We start from the raw sequence: 24,062 nt of genomic DNA on the forward strand, positions 1-24,062 counted from the left end.
GATTGATAGAATATCATGGGACCTAAGCGTATTCTTCCTATCATGTAAAACCAGTCTATTTAGTTTTGCTTTCTGACATTCAATTTTACTTTTTTGGTCACAAGAATTTGTCTTCTTGAAAGTTTTCCTCCCTTCATCAGAAGAACTGAAGAAGCATTCTTTGTTTAGCAGGCCTACCACTTTGACATTTGTCAGAGTCTTTTGGCTGCTTCGATTCTCTACTACTTGAGTTTTTACAAATGGCAGAAAATGAAAAGGAGACACTGAAATCTTTAATGGCTTGCACATCTGAAGTTGTGCTACAGAGTAAAGAGGCTCATTTATTTTCCTTTTCTTTAATGAATTTAATATGTTAGATTCAAAGTTGAGGAGGTCTGGGGATTCGTGGGGGGAAGAAATGGTTCATCATTCGTTTCTGCGTTTCAACATTATCCTTTATAAAAGAATAGTTAAATCTGTTGAGTGCTCCTATTTGATTCCCTGTGATCCCTATTTGAGGCTTGGTATAAGAACTGGAGTGAAAACTCTTCCAATCAGGGCCTCAAATATCAAAATTTATTGTCTCCAACATCCAGCTAATTGGCCATAAGGGCTCCTATATGCCATCCCTGGAATCCGTCTGATACGAGGGAGGAAAATCACAGGGAAGACAAAGGGGTACCTGGTTTTTCCCCCACAATCTATTTTCTTCGGTAGAATTTTGCAATTGGAGAGGATCAAGTTTCTTTGAACAATGGAGACTTCTAAGGTTTTATTTACTGGCTGGAAGCTGGTTTGTTCCCTTTGGAATTAATTAATAGCTGGTATTGATGTTTTATGCATTCTCTAAGTATTCATTAGTGGGTGCCTCAAGCAGTAGCCTTTTGGGGGAGGAGGTGGAGGTTCTGAAAAAGAAGGCTGGGAATTATTTTAGTTCTCCCAGCTGGTTTCATGATAGGCAATTTGTGAGCACCCCATTTTTTTTTCAAATCCTTAAATCTTCATTCAATTGTAATTCTTGGTATCAATCCTTGAGTGGTGAGGCTTTCTTATCTCTTGACCTCGGATTTCTTTTTTTCCAAGAGTACAATAATGGTTTAAATGAAAATGTGGGACATAAATTTAAACTTATGCCCTTTCAACCATTTTTCTTCTTGATTCTAAACTTTTTCCATTCCACACCTTGTATGTCTCCATTTAAGATTTGTTGACTATATTTCGTATAAATCCCAGAGAATGATTGTTTCCATGCTGTATTCCAGTTACATCCTTGTAAGATACATTCCTCTTTGTTAGGCAGGTTTCTTTCTTATCATACTGGTCTCTAAACTCATACATGCAAGCTCAACCAGTGGAGACCTTGTATTCCATCTGCCTCTTTGTGATATATGTTCTTCTTAGACAGGTTTCTGTCTAATCAATCTGGTCTGATAAATTTGCATACATGCAAGGTCAATTAGTAGAGTGTGTTCTGAAGTTCTCTTTTTAGTGGATGTGGCAGTGGTTCTTTCTTGGAATAGTTTATTTCAAGTGTTGCTGCTAATAACTGATTTATTTCTGGAGCTTTTTCTCTTGAATTGATTATATATATATGTGGGTTTTATCTCTAGGTCCGTCAAAACCTTCACTTATGAAGTGTTGAGCTCTACCGTGAGGCTGATAAATGGAGTTTCAGGACTTATATTGATTCTATTGCCTGGAAAATCCACTATCCTTGAAGGTGTCCAGGGTTGGGAGCTCAGGCCAGCTTTTCGTGGCCCTCGACTTCCCCGTTGGATGGACAAGTAAGTCTGCACCGCTGCTGTAAAATCTTTATTATGGAAACTGTTTTAAGCATATTTTCTGAAATTTTATTATAATGTGGAAAAGATTCTTCCTGCATGAGATGCCTATAGCCTAATACTTCAGGAGGCTTATATCCTAGTGTTGTCCTGCTTCTGAAATATTTCACTAGTTTCTATTCTTCAGGTCCTTCCACCCTGTGTTATATGTTTTTCTCACAAAAATAATGATGGAAGTGCAGAAAGAAAATTAATCTGACTTAAACATTTGATTTAATGGCATACCTAGTGCATGAGGCTCCTGCCACTGTAGGGTGACAGGGTCTGGGGAAGGTCTTAATATACACAGCCTTACTCCTATTTTCATAATAAGGCAGTGAAGATTTGAAACGGTTACCTCTTGGTGACAATGGAGGACGGTTTACGTTGCACCAAGGTCTACCTTGTTAACTTTTAATAAACAAGAAGAAGAAGCCTTGTCCCAACTAAATGGGGTTGGCTACATGGATTCTTGCCTTCCAATCAGCTTTTTTTGAGGGCATGCTAGAGACAAGGCCTAAGCTATGCATATCCTTTCTCACCAACTTATCTTAAGGTTATCTTAGGTTTGTCCCTAACTCTTCTAATACCTTCAATCTAGGTTATATCACTTCTCCTTATAGGGGCATTTATAGGCCTCTGTTGAACATGGCCGTGTCACCTTGAACAACTTTCTCGTAGCTTACTATTTATCGGAGCTACTCCTAGACCAGCTCTAATATGATCATTCCTCATCGTTTCTAGTTTTCCCACTCTTCGATCTTAGCACCCTGATTTCTACCACATTGAGTTTGTCTATATGATGTTTTTTAACAACCCAACACTCTACACGTTACATCGTAGCTGGTCAAATGACATTCCTATAGAATTCTCCTTTGAGCTTTAAAGGAATACATCTATCACACAAGACCCCGGATACACCTCTTCACTTCATCCACCTTCTTAACTTTTAATATATTGGATTTAAATGTTAAGATCTCTAGTTTGGGTAATTGGAAAAATATTATTACAATGTTAAACAAGGTTACAAGATGTTGAAAATTTTTGTGTTACAGAAACTGACAATAACACTTGTGTTTCAAAGCAGGTGCTTTTTGAAGTCCCTGTAAATTTTAGGAAGGCTTTTAGGGCACTTCTCTTTGTACTATATATTTTATGAAATATTGCTTTTTTAAGAATAAGATTCTATTGTAGATTTATTGCTATTGGAGAGTTATCCAATGTTGTCATTATTATTTAATTCTACTGCATTGATGGTAGACCAAATAAGCTTGATGTAAGTCCTATTAGAATTGTAGCAGTTTTAGAAGCGCAGCAGCTTCAGATGAGTATGAGAAGAGAAAGGAGGAGAAGAAGTAGAAGATGAAAGATAGAAAGAGGGAGAGATCGTGTGTCTATTGAGGCTCTTCCCCAATACTCTATTTATGATATAAAACCATAGTCTCAGTTTAGGGAAAACTTTCCTAAAATGAGTTACAACAAAAAGGAAAGTTATATAAAGCATGAATCTAGCAAATCTAGTAAAACGGAAACTAAAATTAGAAAATTAGAAAATTAGAAAGTAACCAAAATAAAAAGTAACTAAAATCAAAACTGTTGGAGTATAATATTGTTAACACTCCCCCTTAAGTTGGAGCAGATAAATCTCCCATGCCCAGCTTGCAACATCCATTTTTGAAATCAATCCCAAGAGTGACTTGGTAAAGATGTCCCTAAGTTGCTTAGTAGTAGAAATGAAGGGGGTAATAATCTTCTTTTTCCCTTAAACTGGATCTCGGACAAAATGGCAATTGACTTCGATGTGATAAGCATGATCATGGAAGACAGGATTGCTGGTAATGTAGATTGTATCTTGACTATCATAAAACATCCTCATAGGTTGAGTCACTGGCAGCCTCAACTCAAGAAGGACTGTATCCACAACAACTCAGCAGCGGTTTGTGCCATAGCTTTATATTTAGCATTAGCACTTGACCTTGCAACAGTAGTTTGCTTTTTGCTTCACCAAGTGACAAGTTTGCCACCTATAAATGTACAATAGCCAGTAGTCGAACGTCGATCACCATCTGCCCTACCCAATCGACATCAAGAAAACCAGTGACGTCAATGTGGTGATGTGAACAGTAGACAATTAAGTCCATTTCTTGGTGCTTCTTTAAGGTATCTTAAGATGTCACATATAGCTTCCCTACTGATCTTCTTAGGAGAATGCATAGACTAACTCACTACACCCACAACAAAGAATATGTCAGGTCTGGCAACTCTAAGGTTTATAAGCTTGCCTAAGTCTTTTGTACCAATGCGGATCTTCAAATTCCTCATTATTATTAGAACCGAATTTCTGATGTGGATACATGGGAGTATATATATAGGTTTGGTTGCAAGAAAACCTATATTGATCAATAAATCAAGAACATACTTCCTTTGAGACAAATTGATTCCCTTCTTGTTTTGGATCACTTCAATTCACAGAAAGTACCAAAGTAAGCCAAAATCCTTCATTTGGAAGTGCTGGTGAAGATAGGTGTTGAGTCTGGCATTACCAATAGAATTGTTGTCACGTATGATAATATTATCGACATATACTACCAAATTTATCATTTTAAAATCCTGTTGTAGATTGAAGATAGAACGGTTAGGGTAACATTGTGAAAAACCCTGTTGAGTAACTGTGGAGCTGAACTTTTCAAGCCATGCTTGTGGGGATTTTTTAAGCCTATATATTGCTTTTTGGAGCTTGCACACTTTCCTTGACATCCCTAGAGCAACATACTGAGGAGGGTTGCTCAATGTATACTTCTTCCTAAGGTCACATAAAGAAAAGCATTGCATTCTTCACATCCAACTGGTACAAGGGCTAATCAAGATTTGCAGCTAAAGAGATAATGATGCACAATAGAATTAAGTCTGGCAACTAGAGAGAAGGTTTCAGAAATATCAACACCAAATGTCTAGGTATAATCTTAGCAGCTAACTATGCTTTCAGGCACTTAATTGATCTATTAGGAAGGTACTTAATAGTGTACACCCATCGACAACGAACCACCTCTTTATCAGGGGGCAAATCCACAAGAGACCAACTTTTTCATGATACAAAGCATCCATCATGGTGTCCATTGCTGCTTTCCATCCATCATGGGAAGGGGCCTCATGATGGAATTTTGAAATAATGGTGGCAGAAATTGAGGTTACAAAGGCCTGGTGCAGAGGAGGTAGATGGTCAGTAGAAACAAAGTTAGCAATGGAATAAGCAATGGAAAATATCAAAGTATAAGATCATTTACCTTTTTCGAATAGCCACTGGTAAGTCAGTAGGATCTGCAGAAGTAGATGGTGGGTAGGGAAGGATCTGAGATAGTACAGTAGTAGCTAGTGATATTGGAGGATCCTTTGCCTTTGATACATGACCACTAGCCCATCCTCAATAGTAGGAAGCATAGGAGTTGGAGGTACATTGTCAAAGAAAACCATAGTTAAATCATCACGAGAGGAGTAAAAAGGAGTATCCTCACAGAAGGTAGCTTCAACACTCTCAAACTGCCAGTTTGAAATTGGATCAAAATAGCAGTAACCTTTTTGAGTCCATGGATATCCTAGAAAAATACATTTTATGGCATGAGGAGAAAGAGTATCTAAACTAGGCTACAAAACATGTATAGAACAAACACACCTAACAAAATGTGGTGGAAGGGAAAACAAGGGGGGTCTTCGGGTTCAAAATAGAGAATGGTATTCTCTTATTCAACAAAGATTTTGGCATGAGATTAACAAAAAAGCATGCAGAAAGAATTGCGTCATGCCAAAAGTTTTTTGGTACTTTCATATGAAATATAATAGAGCTAGCAAGGCCCAAAAGATGTCATTCTTACATTCAGCCACTCCATTTTGTTTTTGTTATTTTTGTTTTTTGTTATTATATTTTTGTTTTTGTTATTTTTTTGTTATTTTTTTTGTTAATTTTTTTTGGGGGGGGGGGGGTTGTATAAGAACAACTAACTAAATGTATCATACCCTTAGATGAACAAAAATCAGATATCTCAATTTGAACATATTCAGCACATTATCTGACTGGAAAATTTTAATAGAAGTATCAAGTTCATTATAAGAACTTTGAAAAATTGAAGCAAATTCTGATCGGTCTTTTAATAAATACACCTAAGTCAAATGACAGTGATCATCCACAAAACTCACAAAATAAAAAAAAAAAACCTAACCTATTTTGACTTGGCATAGACCTCAAGTGTTAGAATGTACTAAGAGAATAAAGATGAGCTACGGGGTGTACTATTATTAGGAAATGCGCCTATGATGCTTCCCAATTTGCATGCTTCACATTAAAGAGAGAGTAGAATCCTGAGTTGTAATTTGGATTAGGAGGGATGACCAAGATGGAAATGACACTGAAGTGGTGTAGTTAAAGGTCCAACAGTGTTTAAGTAGTGCAGACCGCCCTGTTCAAGTCCTCCACCAATCATCCTCCCTATCGCCAGATCCTGAAAAACGCAATAGGAGGGGGGGGGGGGAAAGGGTGATAGAATAGTTAAGGGTTTAAGTAAGTTGTCTAACAGAAAGCAAGTTTAAAGGCATTTTAGGTACAAATAGAATAGAAGGTAAATTATGGAAGCTGTAGGGGAAACTACTCCATGTTCTAGTACTTTGGTTGTGGAGCCATCAGCCAAAATAACAGGATCAATTAGTATATATAGTCAATGATGAAATAAATGAGACCTACTAGTCATATGTCAGGAAGCATTGGAATCAAGGAGCCATGGAGCAGATGTAGAAGTGGTAAGAGCAGTATTACTGATATGAGCTAAGGTTACAGTAGAGGTGGAGGCAGGATTGGTTTCAAGCTGCTCTAGTCGCTTACAAAGCATATCATAATCCCCACGGGAAACAGTCGAATTAGTAGAGTGTCCATGAGATGCAGAGTTAGTTGAGCCGTCAGTGAGGTCACAAGAGTTCTCTGAAAATCCTGTCTTTTCCAAGTGCTGGTTTATCATTCTTCGCTCAGCATTTTTTCAATAGTGTGATTAGGCTCTCTGCAAAAGGTGCACTGGCAAGCAGACTTATCAAGCTGCTGTCCACCATGCTCAACGGTGCCTCATCCACAACCATGACCATGAACCTGTCGACGACCAGCCACAAAGGCAAAGTTCTCCTTAGGGAAAGCATTTAAGGGTTCGGAAGATCTAGGGACCAGCCGATTCAATTGAGAAAAGATTTCATTGAGGGAAGGCAACTTTCTCCAATATGCAATTGACTCTTGACTGTCTTGCAATCATTATGAAGTCCTGTAAAAATTTTGGAAACATAAAAATCAGTCCATTGCTCCTTCAATTTTTCAAGGTCCGTGGTGATGGGCTGGTAAACCTGTAATTCCTCATGATGGCCTTTAAAGGTACTGAGTAATCATTAAGAGATTTTCCCTTGAGAAAGCTGAAAAATATTTTCATACAATTCATAGGTACGAGCAATGTTTTTAGCTTGGGAGTCGCTTTCATAGAGGTGTTTCCCAAACTCCCTTAGCTAAAGTATGAAACATTACATTGGCAGTGATGGAGAGCTTACACTATTCCACAATCAATTTTAACAGAATTTTCTCTCATCCATTCATTATGAGCAGCCACAGATTTAGTATCCTTAAGATCTGGTCTAGGGGTGTTTTCCTTAATATATTTAAGTTTGCCCTTGGCATGGATGTAGGCCTCAACTGCTTGAGCCCATAACAAGTAGTTAGTGACACCACTTAATTTAATGGCGGTAATATGTACGTGTAGAGTGTCAGAAGGCTTAGGTTCAGACTTAATAAAAATAAGAGACTGTTGTAGCAGTCCAGATCAGCAGCAGTACTAGCACAACAAAACCAGAAATTTAACAAACAGAGGGCTGATCTGACAAGAGTATTCCAAAAAAAGCTCAGAGGCAATCAAGGAACTAAAAAGGATAGCAATCAGCAGAACATGTCAACTGAAGTATCGAATCAGCAGTGTACTTCATATCAAAGACATCCAAGGTTTAAAAAAAAAAGAAAAAAAGCAGAATAGAAGCATACACAGGGCCTTTTTAGCAGCAGTTTTCGAACTCTAGGGTATGTAAATAATTAGAGCAAACCTGGGCTTGATGTATACCAGATCAGAATAGAATACCTCGGTGATGAACCAAAGGTCAAAACAGATAGCAGTAAGAGATAAGGCTTGTTATAAGCAGGGTAGTAGCACTCAAGCAGTCACAACCACTGGAAAATCACACACTTGATCAAGTGTATATTTCCATCACAGACCAGCAGCAGGTCAGGCAAAAAAGGTGCAGTCCTACTTTAGAATGTCTGATCAGCCATTAGTAAATAGAGTAACTAACATACTGCCTTGAAATATCTGGGTTTAATGTGATGGATTCCCTAGACAAAACTCTGCTTTTAGCTCCTCTGTGCTGGATTCCCTTCCCCCCTCTGATCCCTCCGGCTCCTCCGCTGTCCTCTCCGATGACCCATCAATCCCTCCCCCTCCCATGACTCGTTCCCTTCCATTTCTCCAGCTAAACCCTGGAACTCCCTCTTCATTTCCTCCATCTCTAACTCCATCCTAACTGAATGCAACCTCTCATTCATCCCCTCTGCTCCATCGTCGGTTTCCCCTACAGCCCATTGCCCTGCCTCTGCTACCAAGGAGAGCATTCTTCTTTGGCAATCAGCCATTGTCGGTAAGTCTCTTGGCCCTTCTCCCCCTGCTTGTATCGTTAAAACCTCATTATCGAAGCAATGGAAAGCCATAGAATCTTTGGACTTTTTTGTTCTTGATTCTGGCTTCTTTCTCTTCAATCTCCATTCCTCTGATTGCAAAGCCCGCACTCTGGAAGGTTCTCCTTGGTTCGTCGGGAAATGGCCTATTTTCCTCAGGCCTTGGCATCCTTCAATGCCCCTCCACAAGGTCAATTTCAGCACTATCCCCCTGTGGATCAATCTTCCCAGTCTCCCTCTTGACTTCTGGAATACTGAATGTCTTAGCCGATTTGGATTTGCCATCAGAAGACCTCTCTGCTCTGATTATAGAACTTTGAATTTCAAAAGGCTTTCCTATGCCCGTATCTATGTAGAAGTGTCGGCTGCTCATCCTATCCTGTCCTCCATCTACATTGTTGATGATAATGGTCTCAACTATAGACAAGTTATTGTCTATGACTGGGTTCCATTTAGAGGCATCTCTTGTCATCGCTTCGGTCATGAGGCTTCGTCTTGCTCTTCTGCCACCCTAAATGCCCCATCGACTGTATCTGGCAAAGAATTCATGTTGGTCCCTAGTAGCCTCATCGTCGACAAATTAGAAAAATGTTCGATCGATGTCCCTCTCCCCTCTGTTGCTGCTGGCCGAGAAGATGTTGATGCTGTAGCTGTCGCTGTTGATCGAGAAGATGTAGGCACCGTTACCGCCTCTTTTGTTCAAGGCCTTGGAGATGCTGCCGCTGCTGCCATTGTTGTCGCTCAGGTGGTTCCTTCTCCTTCAGCTCTTGTGAGTCAGGGTTCTCATTCGCCACCAGTAGCTATCACTTACCGGAGAAAAAATTGTTCGAATCCTATTCTGAAAGTGACATCTCCTAGCACATCGTCTCAGTTCGTGAAGCCCTTCAAGAACCTTTGTCAGTTCTCTGCAGTCGAAGCTTCTGCTTCCTTTATCGAAACCAGGACAACTGCCTCTGTCGATACCAGATCTTCTCCTTCCACATCTTCTGAAGGTCCTTCCTCCTTTAACCGGTCCATTTAAGAGTCATCGCTTCCCACTCTTGGCCCTCGAGATCTGCCCACCCTCTTTCGTGAAACAATCTCCTCTAAGCTCTCTATTAACCCATCACCGCCTTCCCAACCTTCCTCTTTGGCGAACAAAATGCTCTGTTCAGTCAATGAAGCTTCGGCGTCCTCTCTTATCCACGATCATGTTGATCTTCCCATTTTACCCTCCCCCAATTGCTCCATTTTGGGCCCTTCTCCCCATGGGCCTAACCTTATTAACCCATGCTCCTCTCCTCTCTCCTTGCCCCATGGGCCTAACCTTATGAACCCCTTGTCCCAATCCTCTAATTCCCTCTCTCGCTCCATCTCCCACCCCTCGGACCCCTCTTTCCTAACTTCAACCATTGATTCAAATCCCAGAGAGCGCGTTTCTGATTCTCCTATCTCCCTCCATGCGCACGATCTGGACCATGCTGGGTGTAGAAGGAGTAACCGTCCTACTAAAGGGCACAACCCTTTCGGTGATGGCTTCTTGATTGAGCACAAGTCCTCCAAGAGAGAGAAGGAAAAGAAAAAAATCCACAAAATAGCTTCTTTGGGTTTCTGTCTAGCCCTTTTATTTAGACTATGTTGTAGTTGCTTTGTCTGCTCGCTTTAGCTTCACTTTATTTTTGCTTCGTTGTAAGTGCGCTCTTTCAGTTCTTTTAATGCAATTATCTATTCATCCAAAAGATAAAAATAAAGGAGCAGCACTACTAATCCTTGGAAGACTCTCAAAATTTCAGGACAGGAGGCATAAGGGATCAGGTTAAGGCTTGAAACCATGTAGCAGTTTCAGATGAGTATGAAAGAGAAGAGAGGAGAAGAAGCAGAAGACAAAGAGGGAGAAAGAGGGAGAAAGAGGGAGAGATCTTGTGTATATTGAGGCACTCCATTAGGGCTTTATTTATAATATATAGGCAAAATCTCAGTTTAGGGAAAACTTTCCTAAACTGAGTTACAGCGAAAAGGAAAGTTACATAAATCGTAGAATCTCCCAGATCTACTAAAAGGGAAACTATCGTAGGAGATTACTCGTCAACCAAGCAATAAGAAAATTAGAAAGCAACCAAAATAGAAAGTAACTAAATAGAAACTACTGGTACATCATATTGTCAACCAGAAAGTAAAGTTGTTGCAACATCTTCTGAAATCTATGGTGTCTTCAGGAAACTTGGAATATTATTTTAGACAAAAATGTTTTGTATGCAAGTATCTGCATTTCTTTTCACCTCTTGAAATTGCATTCCTGTCCTCTATGATCTTAGACAATGCTTTGAGCATAGTGCTGCATGAAGTGTTACTATTGTAGAACCTTACAATCTTGTCAGCTATATTTCTTTATCCTGCTTTGCTTTTCAGAATTTAGGAATTATTCATTTCAATATGAGGTATTCTGGTCCAAGCATGGTTGGTTAGATTTACTTCTGTTTTATTTTTTAACACTACCATCTTTATTTTGATGTTGATAGTGGTGTCTCCTCCTTCAACCAATTCATTCATGAACTTGCAGTCGATTCTGATACTTCAAATGTAGATTACTTATCCGGAGAAGATTGTGATAAAAGCATATATCTTGCGTCTCCATCATCCCATGGTTCAGAAATATATCGAGCAAGAAGTTTCCCAAAGTATGGCAAAGATAAAAAACGCTGGGTCAAGTGCTTATTGTCATGGATTTTTTGGCCTGCAAAGTCCATATCATTTCATATTTATAGTTCTTACGGCTTTAAGGGGTCAAGAAATCCAAGTACCCCACGAATCCACCAGCACTCACATTCGCATTCTATCAAGAAATCTAACTTCTTCAATGAATTTGTTTTCAACCGCACCACTGACAGGAGACGTGGAGTTATTGAGGTATCTGCAAGGATTGCTCATCTGAAATTATATCTTTATCAATTTCTTTTTCTCCTGATTCCCTTTTGCTTTGCTTTCCTTCTGATTTTGGATGTTACAATTTTAATCAGGACCTCCACCTAGCAATGGAAATCTTCATAGAAGCCATCTTTGATGTTGTTCACAAGGCTGCACAATGCCTTCTTTCGCCATCTGAAACTTTCAGAATGCTTTTTATTTGGGTTTCTTTGTGGACCGGTATCAAGGAAGTTCCTGTCAGTGGTTCAGATATATCTGTTCCCACTGCTACACTTGGAGAAAATGAGCCAACTCCCACTGAAAGGAAAACCAAATTTCATCAACTTATGAATACAGATGGTCGAACATGCCAAGATGTTATAACAGAAATGGGGTAAGGGTTATCTTGGTGATTTACAAAAGATAATTTGACATGGTACCTAATGTAGCTTAATTGCTTCTATCCTGAGTGAGGTAGTCTTAGAAGGCCAAAAGGTTGTATTGAGTGATGTAATTTCGACTTCACTTGAAGTTATTTTTTAGTATCTCATTTCTGAACCTCAATCTTTTATAAGCCCAGTTTGAAGGTTCAGATTGAACCCGCTGTTGCAGGTACCCATATGAAGCCATTCGTGTAGTTACCGGTGATGGTTATGTTCTTCTTTTGGAAAGAATTCCTAGGTACATACTCATTGATCTTACCTGATTTTAGTTTTGCTTTAGTGACTGGATGCATAACATGTGCCATGTATTGCGTCAGGCGTGATGCACGGAAAGCTGTGTATTTGCAACATGGAGTAATGGATTCATCCATGGGGTGAGTTTGTCATTATAACATTTTCAATTTAATGCAACACTTCATTGAGTCATTCAAATGTGATGGATGATTTTTTTTTTTTTCTTTTTCTTTTTTCATAAATTTAGCAAGGAATATGAACTTCCTACAATGAGACAAGACCCTGTTTGATTGCTGAAGTCTAGAAGTTGCGTTAGTTGTACTAACTTGCTCTATGTATTATCTTGTTTTATCTAGTGGTAATATCTGTTGAAGCTTGTGATTGAGTTTGAGTTGTACATGTTGAATGGTCTGAGAACTTCAGACCTGTCAGGAAAATAGAGTCACTCTATTTATAATAATAAGTGTTGGAAGTATGATTGAGGTTTCCTAATTGGAGTAGACTCCTCTTTTAGTTACATCTTTAGTTTTCTTATATTCTTTATATTGGTTTCATATTTTGTGTTAGACTAGGTTTCCTAATATTTAGGATTGGTTTTTCTACTCTATTTGCTTGTATTTCCCTATCCTACTCAGAGTAGGATTTACTCAGTTTATAACTATAAATACCCCATTGGGGCCTATGAATGTATATACCCTCTGAGCAATAGTTTCTTCAAATTCCAACATGGTATCACAGCCTAATTTTGATTAGGGAAGAAAGAGGGAACTAGAGAATCAAGTCTCTCTCTCTCTCTTTTCCCTCACATTGCCGCTGCCGCTAGCCGCTAGGGCGATGCCGCTGGAATGGTGCGATGGCTGCTGGAATGGTTCAATGGCTGCTAGAATGGTTAAATGATGGCTAAAGAAGGAAGAATGGTGATGGGTGTCAAGTGCGATGGTTGAAAAAAAGTTGCAGAATCGAGCGATGGTGACGGAGGTTAGGCGATAGGATTGCAGGTTAGGGGATAGGACTATGGAGGCACAGCAAGTGAGAGAGATTGAGAGAAGCAGCGGTGGTTGTGGAGACATAGTGGCGATGATGCATAATCGTTTTTTTTTTTCTTGGGGGAATCCAGCGGCGGTGGTTTAGAGAACTAAAAAACCAAACCTGCCATACTTGAGAGGTGATGTGGAAGCATGATGGAAGAAGACGAGGTGATGCAGTTATTTATTTTTATTTTTAGGGGGGGGTGGAGTATAATTTTTATAAGGGGTGAGAGGGGGGGGGGACTAACAATAAGTTGAGAAATATGGAGATCATGGAACAAAATTCGATCGATATGGTCGATATATCGATCGAAATGTCTGCAAAAATTGAAATCGAAATGAAATGTAGTAGTAAGAACAGAAAGTATACATATCATTTCGTATCGACCGATACCATATCGGGCCGAAACGACACCTGTGCTGTTATAAAGTATCCAAACCGAGGCTTGTTCAAACCTATCGACGCTATATCGTGATTTCGAGCCATATCGCCAGAGCTATTTTGACCCCCTTTTGAAATTTTTGCTGATTTCTCTTGCTTTCATCCCCTTCTACACCTAATTTCTAGTATTCCATTTCCTTCAAACACTTGATTTGCTCCTCCATTTGTGCATTTTCTCAAATCTTGCAAGGTGAGTAACCAACTTTCTTATTTTTTTATTTTTGTTTCATTTGTGCCTTAAATCATGTTAGATTTCTTCCAAATTTATCTATGTTTACTTTAGAGTGTTGATCTATGAATTTGTAGTGTCAAAATTATTTTTTGATTCTTCCTACTATTTTTTTATTTTTCTGTTATTAAAAATTATTTACTAAATTATGTATATTGATAAAAATGTATATGTATAGTACATGTATAAGCTTCAAATGAATGTATGTGAGAGTTGAGACACCATATGTTGTGATGGTGTTGAATTAATTTTTTTTCTATTAATTATGTAATTTTACTTTATTTAATATATATTTAAATAATTAAAAAAATATTTAAATATTTAAAACAAGTAATTAATTTCTGTTTTAAATTTTGAAATAGCGAAGTATTAGTGGAAGCATGTATGCAATTTTTGGAGCATGTTGTGGATTTTTTTAAAGATAGTTTGTGTGTATTTTATATATTTTAAAATTATTTATATATTAAAAAAATACTTATATAGTTATACATATATATATTTTTTATATTTGAAAATAGGAGGTTATTATTAGAAGCATGTATGTCATTTTTGGAGCATATTGTGGAGCTTTTCAAGATACTTAGTGTGTGTTTCTTGTATCAGACACTCTCTTTTAAAGATGTCAGACATAGCTTGGGAACGTGGGAAGCCACTGACAGCTGATAGGAGGAAAAACGAGTGTAATTATTGTAAGAAACAAATAGGAGGAGGTGGGGCCACTAGATTGAAGTTGCATCTAGCTGGTGGCAACAAAGATGTAACAGGGTGCCCAAAGGTGCCCGTAAAGGTCAAGAGGGCAATGGCCTCATATATTACTGGTGGAAAGCAAAAGAGGAAAGAGAAGAGAACACAGAGGGATGAGTTCGAGGATGCCTGCTTAGATGACCTTCCAGATCCTGAGGATTATGGTGGGATAAGCCAAGAGACAGTGACTCTGATCCAGAGGCCGATCAGCTGAGGAGGGCAATGATGATGAGTAGGGAGCAACAGAGGATTGATGACATGAGGAGGCAACAGAGGGGTCTGGGTTGTGGGTCCTCTAGAGAGCCAGTAGGTATGGGAGGCACAAGTGGCTCCCAAGTCCCTATGAGGAGGACTCAAAGTGTGAGGCAGGAGGCTCCTATCCCACGGGCCCCTACAAGGGGTCGAGCTTCATCAGCACATCCTACAGATCCGGATCTTGAGATTCGTCGGAATGATCCGGCCCTATTTTGGAGGCCTGAGCAAAAGCAGAGGAAGTTGAAGCACTTATGGGGGAGTGTGAAGGAAAAAGTGGGGATGGCTTTCTCCAAATGGGCCTATTACCATAGTATTCCAGCACATACAGCCCAGGGGCCCTATTATAGAGATATGATTGAGGAGATAGGCAGGGCTGGGAGTGGTGTACAGGGCCCCACTTTATATGAGATATATAATGTGTATTTGCCTAAGCATAAAGAGGACTTAAATGAGTACATTAAGGGATTAAAGCCCATGTGGAATCATTATGGAGTGACTGTGATGGCTGATGGTTGGACTGGTCCCACTAGACAGTCCATCATCAATTTCATGTTGAATTGTGATGGGAGGACAGTGTTCCTCAAGTCAGTAGATGCATCCGGTGAGAAGAAGGATGCAAAATACATTTACAAATTATTGAAGCAAGTGGTGAAGGAGGTTGGAGTGGAAAATGTGGTTCAAATTATGACTGATAATGGCTCCAACTACAAGAAAGCTGGGTTAAAGATGCAAGAGAACTCCAGGTATTTAAACATATAGTATTAATTTTCATTTGTAAATACATATATTTACATTACACATATACATGTACACTTTATAACTTTGTATTGATGGCTTGATGCCTTGATGGATGGACAGATATAGGCTCTTTTGGACTCCTTATGCTGCTCACTGCATTAACTTAATGTTGAAGGACATTGGAAAGGTCAAGCTTGTGAAGAAGACCGTGGAGCAAGCTCGACATGTTAGCACCTTCATATATAACCACACCTATGCATTAAGGATGATGAGGGACAAGTGTCAGGGTGAGTTAGTGAGGCCAGGCATAACCAGATTTGATACTAATTGGATAGCACTGCAGAGCTTTGAGAGTAGGAAAGCCGGCTTTAGGAGTATGTTTGCATCAGAGGAGTGGTTTAACTGGGAGGGTTCTTCATCAATCGGAGGAAGGAAAGCACAGTTGACCATACTTAATGAGACTTTCTGGCACAATGTGAGGATAGTGGTGAAGATGCTTGAGCCTGTGGTGAATGTGTTGAAGATGGTAGATCAGTAGAAAAAAACCTACTCTAGCACACATATTTGCTGCAGTAGAGAGGATGAAGCAAGTTGCTCAGGTCCACCCACATGGCAACAAGAAAGTCCTTCAAATCATCGACATTAGATGGGAGTCTATGTTGCAGCATCCACTGCATAAGGCTGGTGAGTTGTTAAGTCTAGTATTTAATTTAATTTTCATTATGTTATCACACTATTAAGCATTAACTATTCCCATTTTATGACATACTCTTTCTTACACAACATACTATTGAAATCCCAAGTACCATTACAAGGACAATCTTGGGATGAGGCAAGATTTGATGAATGCTGTCCAAACTGTAGTGGAGAAGTTCAAACTAGATTCAACTAAACAAGCACTCATCCTTATGGAGGTGAGATAGTGATTTGAGTCATTTGATATTCACAATTCATAGTTTTATACTAAATCATTAACCTAGTAACTAGTTATTGTTTTTTCTCTTTATATATTATTAGATAAAGGCTTTTAGGGATGCCACTGGGAGCTTCAGTTGTGTGGCCACAGCAGGACGGGAAACCGCCCCTGCGGGTAAGTTCATTCATTTATTTCATTATCCATTTAATTATTATATTCTAACTTTAATTTAGTTATTTAAGTATTAAAATGACTTGGAGTCTATGTTTGTTGCAGCTGAGTGGTGGTTGCAATTTGGACATGATTCACACAACTTGAGTAGGATTGCAAGCAAAGTGCTCTCCCAAACATGTTCTGCCACTGGTTGTGAGCGAAACTGAAGCACCTTCAGCCTCATTCACTCGAAGAGGCACAACCGATTGGGTGTGAAGTGTCTAGAGGACCTTGTCTACATATATTATAATATGAGACTGAAAGAGGATCATATTAGACAGGGGATGGACAGAGAGAGCATCAATATCGAGTTGGCCGACATATTTGAGATGGATGATGATGATAACTGAGTAGTTGACTGTATCAGGGATATGGAGAGCTATTGCTGGATGAGGAGGGAGGTCGTCCTAGTAGACAGATTGTAGAGGAGATGGGGGCTGATGTGGATGAGTACATGGCCCAGGAGGGGAGGGCACATGTAGAGCCCGCCCGTCCCTTATTGCCACACCCTAGTGCATCCACCCAGAGTGAGGATTTGATTCTCTGGTCCGACACTGAGGATGAGGTGACTCAGGCCTCCGGCGATGACGACAATAGTGGTGATGATGACGGTGATGATGGAGGGGATGAGCAGGGTGTGGGACCTCGTGATCAAGATTCAACTGATCCTAGGGACAGACTACCACCACCACCACCAGCAATACGTGAGAGTCGAGGGGGGGAGGACAACCACCGAAATTCACAGGTGAGAGTCAGTTCACCCACGCAACACAGGATTCAGACCATACTGGAGCTACATCTCGAGGCAAAAAGGTTTCCTTTACATATTCGAGGAAGGGGAAGGGGAGACAGCACGGCTTGAGCATAGAGGACACGCCATCATATGGGTCCTACCATCCACCCGATGCCGAGAGCTTGGTGGGATCTATGAGATCGATGAGCATTGATGATGTTAGAGACTCCTCCACCTCCAGAGGATCCGGATGGCATAGGCCTGCACAATCCTCATATGATACTGCTGTGGAGAGTATTGGTTCTACCGAGTCGACTTATGGTTATGGACCATATGGTGTCCCTCCTAGCTATCAGATTCAGGGTCAAGCTAGTCAGCCACTAGTGGAGCCTTATGGTTATGGAGCAACCTATGGAGCTTATGGTGTCCCTCCCACTGTCGATTATCAAAGTCAGCCATTGGGACCTTATCAGTATCCTTATCCTTCTCCTAGTCCTGAGAGCCAAGGTGCTCTTTCATTTGTTGAGCAGATCTTCCACACTATTCCATAGCCATAAGGCACCACCACCAGTTCCTTTGGAGATTCACAACTTCCCACCGTCAAGAAATCTTATACATGTGGATGAGGCCACGTACAGAGATGCAGTTGTTGACTATTTCCAAAACTATATGGGGGCAAACATCATGGGAGTTGTATTGTCATTTGTATGGGGTGCAGATGGAAGAGGGAGACCTTGAGGCTTGAATAGAATAGACTTGTAACTTGTAAGTAATAACATTCCCGCTTCTTCTCTAATTCATGTACTATATACTTGGAATGTTGGATACTTGGATGTTACATTTTCAGTAGTTTTTTAGTAAACTAGTAGTTCTATAGTGTTTATTATGCTTGAAATAGGTAGTATGCAAAAATCCAAATCAATTTGAATGCAATTAAGGCTCAAAATTGACTTTTCAAGAGTCAGATAAAAGTATTCAGTTTCAGTCGAAATTTCGACCAAAACATGGAAATTTCGACCTTTTTCAAGGTCAAAATTACCATATTGATTGAAAATTTTTCCTTGATGGAGATCAACCTTGGAATTATGATGTTTCAATGTACATATAACAGAGACGGAATATGTGGTATGTAAATTTAATTACAGTAAAATGGACAACAAAATGGTGGAAATTGAAGAGAGATTTGCAAAGCAATTATTTTATATAGCTAGGGTCGACTATAAATACAGTGGGATATGGAGGGTGATGTTTCACTAAGAATTGAAGTAGGATGAAGTAGAGGGGTGCGGCTGACGTGTTGTGTGATAATGTGATTGATGTTTCATTTTAAAACTTTAAAGAAATTTCTACAGGAGCATCGTACGACCAGCCATGATGTATGGGGAAGAATGTTGTTAGGAAGTGTTATGTACTAAGAGTAGTAGAGATGAATGTGTGAAAAACTAGGAGGATAGAGTAATGAGTGATTATATTAGAGCTGATTTGGGGGTTTCCGCAATGCATGATAAGTGTTAAGGAAGCCAGTTGAGGTGGCACAGTCATGCTTAATGGAAGCTTTGGAATGCAACAGAGTAGTTACATGATTGAGAGGAAGGTCAAAAATGATCCTACAAGTAGTATTAAGGATTCTTGTTTCAACTACAACCTTGAATAGAGCTTATTGGAAGGTGAGGATCCATCTCGCCAATCCCATTTAGTTGTTATAATGTTGAGCTATTGTGTCTTTTTCTATCTACTATTATTTTCCAATATTTTGTCTTTCCAAGGTTCCATGTGGTGTGCCCCATTTAGTTTGTATAACACTAAGTTGTTCTTGTTATGATTGATGACGATTGCATATATATGCATACCAGGAATCCCCTCCATGCTGGTGGCAGTGAGCCCACTGCAATGTGAACTTAGAATTCATATTTTGCTGAATTTTTTTTTATTAGTCAAAATCTTTTTCTTGGTGAATTAGTTAAACATGGTTTGATGTACAGAAGATTTATTTAGATATCAAAAGAAGGAAAAGGATAAATTAGCCCTTTGGTCTATAGGTTTGAAACTTTGAAACAGCCTCTTGTTAAGCATTGTGTAAGCCTATGTACATTTGCCTCTCCTGGACCATGCGGTAGTGGGAGATTTGTTCACTGGGGCACTTTTTGGATCTACAACTGGATTTGAAGAAATTATTGTTACAGGGATGCTTCTGTAGCTCAGCAGTTATGATGAGGGAAAAGCTGCAAGTCAGAAACCATATGGAACAAATCTGTTGGTATCTTGAAATAGTTTGTACTCTATTTGTAAATTACATGAAATTGTTTTCTTTTTAGGCTGCATTTGGTAGCCAAGAAAATAAAAGAAAAGAAAACTTTCAAAAATATTCCTCATCATTATTTTTGTCTTATTAAAAGTTTTCTTTTCTTGGCTACCAAACACAACCTTAGTGATTGGAACCATGCTGGTATTTAAATTGTTGCAATTATTGTATTGGTGTGAGGCTGTCTACTTGCTATTTAAATTGGAAACATTTTATCTTTGAGGAGACTCTTTTGCATTGTTATCAGACAGGAAAGGTATGGACAGTTTCCACTTGAACTACCACCAGTCATGGACTCATGAAACCATGTCCACACGTCTTGCCACCTGCACAAATCTAGATAATATGCGTATTTTATTTCTTTTGGAAATGAACTCTGCATGGTTGCATGGAACCTATGCCCAGACACAGGAGGAAATTACCATCCATGATGATGCCCCTGGACATGCTGTCATTGACCTCCAAGCTGTCCATGCGACCAGGCAGTGTTCTCTTTGCTAGTTTCTTTTCAAGAAAATGATGGTCACAGTTTGAAGGATTCAAATCTTATATCATGTGAGTTGTAAGAGTTTAATTCTTAGCCACTGTTCGCATGTATGATTATTTGTCTGTGTTCTTCTTCCCTTATACATTCTCTTTTTTCATTTCTTTTCTTTTCTTTTCTTTTCTTTTTAACTTCATTTTCCTTTTAACTCTTGTATTTTTATGATTGCCAGTCTTGCTGTAGTCAACTTAAGGTTATGGTTTTATTTGTAGAGGACTTAATTGTTTCTGAGTTGACATGTAGTTCTACTGGTTTCCTGCCCCTGGTCACAAAAATGAGCCCTGTAGTAATTCTATTTTTTATTCCCTGCTCCAAAATAGTTCTTTTTAAATTTTTTTACTAAAATGTTAAATATGGCACCCTTTTCTTCGCAAGAAGTTCTGCTTCAAATGCATGAAGGCGTTGCATCAAACATGTAATTTTCGTTTTGTGGTGCTCTAGTTCTTAGGTCTATATATGAAGATCAATCTTTGTCTGTTATTTACATTTTAATTTCATATCCAGTTGGGTATCCAATGGAGTTGTTGGCTCTCCTGCTTTTGCAGCCTTTGATCAAGGTATGCTTATTCTAGATTTCCTCTTCCCTTTTGGTTGCTTATAATTTTCAGGGTGTGTTGCCATAGGGACCAAACCATAAGCGGTAGACAAGCAATTAACATTTCTCTTTTGTACAGGTTATGATGTATTTCTGGGGAACTTTCGTGGTTTGGTTTCTAGAGAACATATTATCCAGAACATTTCCTCACAACAGTATGGTTCTGAACTCTGGTTGTGACTAAGCTTTTTTTCAGGAAACCTGGTTTTCTTAGATAAACATGAAAGATGGATACTCCTTGACGGGCACTTCTGCCATGATTCATAGGACTGAAATTTTGGGAAGGTTGACCCTGATCTTCATGTGTGTCAAGTGTCAACTAAACCAAGTTGACTATGTAGAATAAAAAAAAATATTGGAAAATTTTGAATTTCTAGAGGATGCATGAGACTTGGAGGGGGTGCATGAACACAATTTGGTAGGGATGCCCTTGCATGGAACAGAATATGGTTGACCTGTGTCTGAAATTTTGTTGTGTCACCTTTCAAACCATTCCACATATGTTTTAATAGTCAGAAGCTCAAAACTACCGCATAAACCCTGTGGCAGAATTATCTGTTCTTATCTTGAAGACTTCATCCTAGACAGCTATCTAGAAAAATTTTGCTTTTTTTCTGTTTGGAGCAAGTTAGGGCTTTAAAATCAAAGGGGAGTGCTATTTTGCTCTTTTAAGCCCCCCGGGCCATGCACGGAATTGTTTTTAATTGTTAGAAAGATTTGAAATTCTTAATTAATGCTGCAGGTACTGGAATTACTCCATCAATGAGCACGGTACACAGGATATACCCGCTATGATAGAGAAAATCCATCAGGTTAAAGCCTCTGAACTGAGGAGCATCCAGTCTGATCTTGAAGACGAGATAAATGATGATCAGCCCTATAGACTTTGTACCATTTGCCATAGCATGGGAGGAGCAGCAATGTTAATGTACGTTATAACACGCCGGATAGAAGGGAAACCCCACAGACTGTCAAGGTTGATCCTGTTATCACCAGGCGGCTTCCATGATGACTCCAGCCTAGCCTTTACTGTAGCGGAGTATTTATTTCTTACATTTGCTCCCATTCTTGCTCCATTTGTGCCTGCGTTATATATACCAACCAGATTTTTCAGAATGTTGCTGAACAAGTTGGCTAGGGACTTCCACAATTACCCTGCCTTGGGAGGGCTGATTCAGACTCTTATGAGCTATGTTGTGGGTGGTGATAGCTCAAACTGGGTTGGGGTGCTAGGGTTGCCGCACATCAACATGTATGACATGCCTGGAATGTCGATTTTTGTTGCTCTTCACTTTGCACAGATTAAGCACAGAAGGAGATTTATAATGTACGATTACAGGAGTGCAGCTGCCAACATGCAGGTTTATGGATCTCCTGAGCCCTTGGACATAGGTGAGCACTATTGGCTTATTGATGTGCCTGTCGATCTGGTTGCCGGGTTGAAGGATAATGTGATACGTCCTTCCATGGTCAGGAGACATTACAGGTTGATGAAGAATTCAGGTGTTGATGTTTCCTTCAACGAATTTGAATATGCTCACCTGGATTTTACATTTTCACACCGGGAAGAACTCTTGAATTATGTCATGTCTTGCCTATTGCTTTGTTAATTCTCCACCTAATCAGATGTTAGCCTCTGAGGTTGAAGAGGAAAGGTTGAAGCACTCATCTTTCAAATGAGAGCAGATGTACAGAATGTGGATCTTTTGGCCTTTGATGCAGTAATCCATGTGTTGTTTGTTCTTGAGTAGGTGATGAGTAGATGAGCAAACAGTGAGTGTACATGTTGCCTGTGGAAGTAGAGTAAGTTTTATCCGTGTTGATATTCGCCAAGTGTTGCTAAATGGACTAGAAGGTTGATTGAATATGAGAATTTCCTATCTGTTCTCTTTATTGTCTGTTGATGAGGGGAATGGTTGAGACTTCGACAATTGAGCAATTACCTTCTCTTCAACTGTTCTTGTATGTTAATTTTCTTACCTTTTTCATATTTTATTTTATTTTATTTTTTTTTATGAAATTTGATGACGTAATGGCGTATATTTTTGCTTTATAAAATTAGAAGAATGGAAAAAAAAAAATCCAACAAGGTTAATTAATTGGATGTAAGAAAAAGTTTATAATGAAGCTAGGGAGATTTGCATATTTGATTAGTTTGGGACTGATTTGGATTTTCCAGAATGGATAGAAACATGTATCAGAAAACAGATTCCAGTTATCCATCTACTTTCATATCCTTGTCAACATCTCGAAGGTTTGTTCGCTTTCACGAGCATCATGCTCCCTTCAATCCGTTGTGGAGTTCGACATTGGAATAACATCAAATGTTTACCAACCCAAACAATTGAATTCAAACATCAACATATGTCCAAAAAATTTGCCTGTAAAAAGAATTGCATGTTCTAATCATATTTGCATTTATCAACTCTAACCCATTCTCAAGGTAGAAAACCAATTTTTTTTTTTTTTTTTTGTAAGAAATTTCCATTAAATGAAAGAAAGAAAAAACAACCCACAAAACAACCTAGGCAACTGGAGAGCATAATTCCTGAAGCCAAGGAATGGAAATAGGTCAAACCGTCGTACACGGGATCGACTAGGCCCTCCTTGCAAGAGCATCCACAATTGCGTTTATCGCTCTTGGAACAAAACAAAAGGAACACGAGAGGAAAGATGAGCATAACTTCATAATATCCTCCACCGGAGGAGCTAAGCATAAGGGGAGGGGAGCTGAAAGCACTGTTTATGTATTGGACCAATATTTTAAAGGGCCAGGACAGTTTTAAGTCATTAGTACAAAATTTACACCTCTAGCTACCTCAAAGGCTCAAACAATGTAATGATATCATTAGCTCAGGCTTACATTTTTATGATGTGTGCAATTTGCTTTACTCTCTCCTGCTTTTGGCTTTTGGTCTACACTAAGATGCAAAGCTAATGGAGTAAAGGTACAAAGGGAGTGAATGCAAGGACTAAATCAAAGGATGAGACCCTACCAGCTTCATAAAGCAAGCATCTTCTCTTCCATGATAACCAGGTAACCAATAACACTGCTAGATAAAGCAATAATGTGGAGGTAATGATTTAAGATAGCCACCAACCACCTAAAACATCCCATCATAGGTCCCAATATTTGTAATTACAGAAAACCCCTTAGCTCCAAACTCAGAAAACCCCTTAGGTCCAAACTCTCCCATTCAAAGTAGTAGTGATGGGAAAGGACAA

At 39.2% G+C, this 24,062-nt stretch overlaps 1 protein-coding gene across 1 annotated transcript; it reads left to right on the plus strand.

The window, feature by feature from the left end:
- The first annotated feature begins 1,578 nt into the window (after window positions 1-1,578).
- Window positions 1,579-22,702, plus strand: LOC149012460 (uncharacterized). Its single transcript, XM_089158922.1, has 8 exons — window positions 1,579-1,763; window positions 11,037-11,424; window positions 11,535-11,815; window positions 12,034-12,102; window positions 12,182-12,238; window positions 20,747-20,799; window positions 20,917-20,992; window positions 21,580-22,702. The coding sequence occupies exons 1-8, from the start codon at window positions 1,756-1,758 to the stop codon at window positions 22,445-22,447; spliced, it is 1,800 nt and encodes a 599-aa protein (XP_089015048.1). The 5' UTR covers window positions 1,579-1,755; the 3' UTR covers window positions 22,448-22,702.
- The last annotated feature ends 1,360 nt before the right edge of the window (window positions 22,703-24,062 follow it).

Source organism: Hakea prostrata, chromosome 6, assembly GCF_041222555.1.
Source record: "Hakea prostrata isolate BN-2017 chromosome 6, UWA_Hpros_2, whole genome shotgun sequence".
NCBI classification, from domain to species: Eukaryota; Viridiplantae; Streptophyta; class Magnoliopsida; order Proteales; family Proteaceae; genus Hakea; species Hakea prostrata.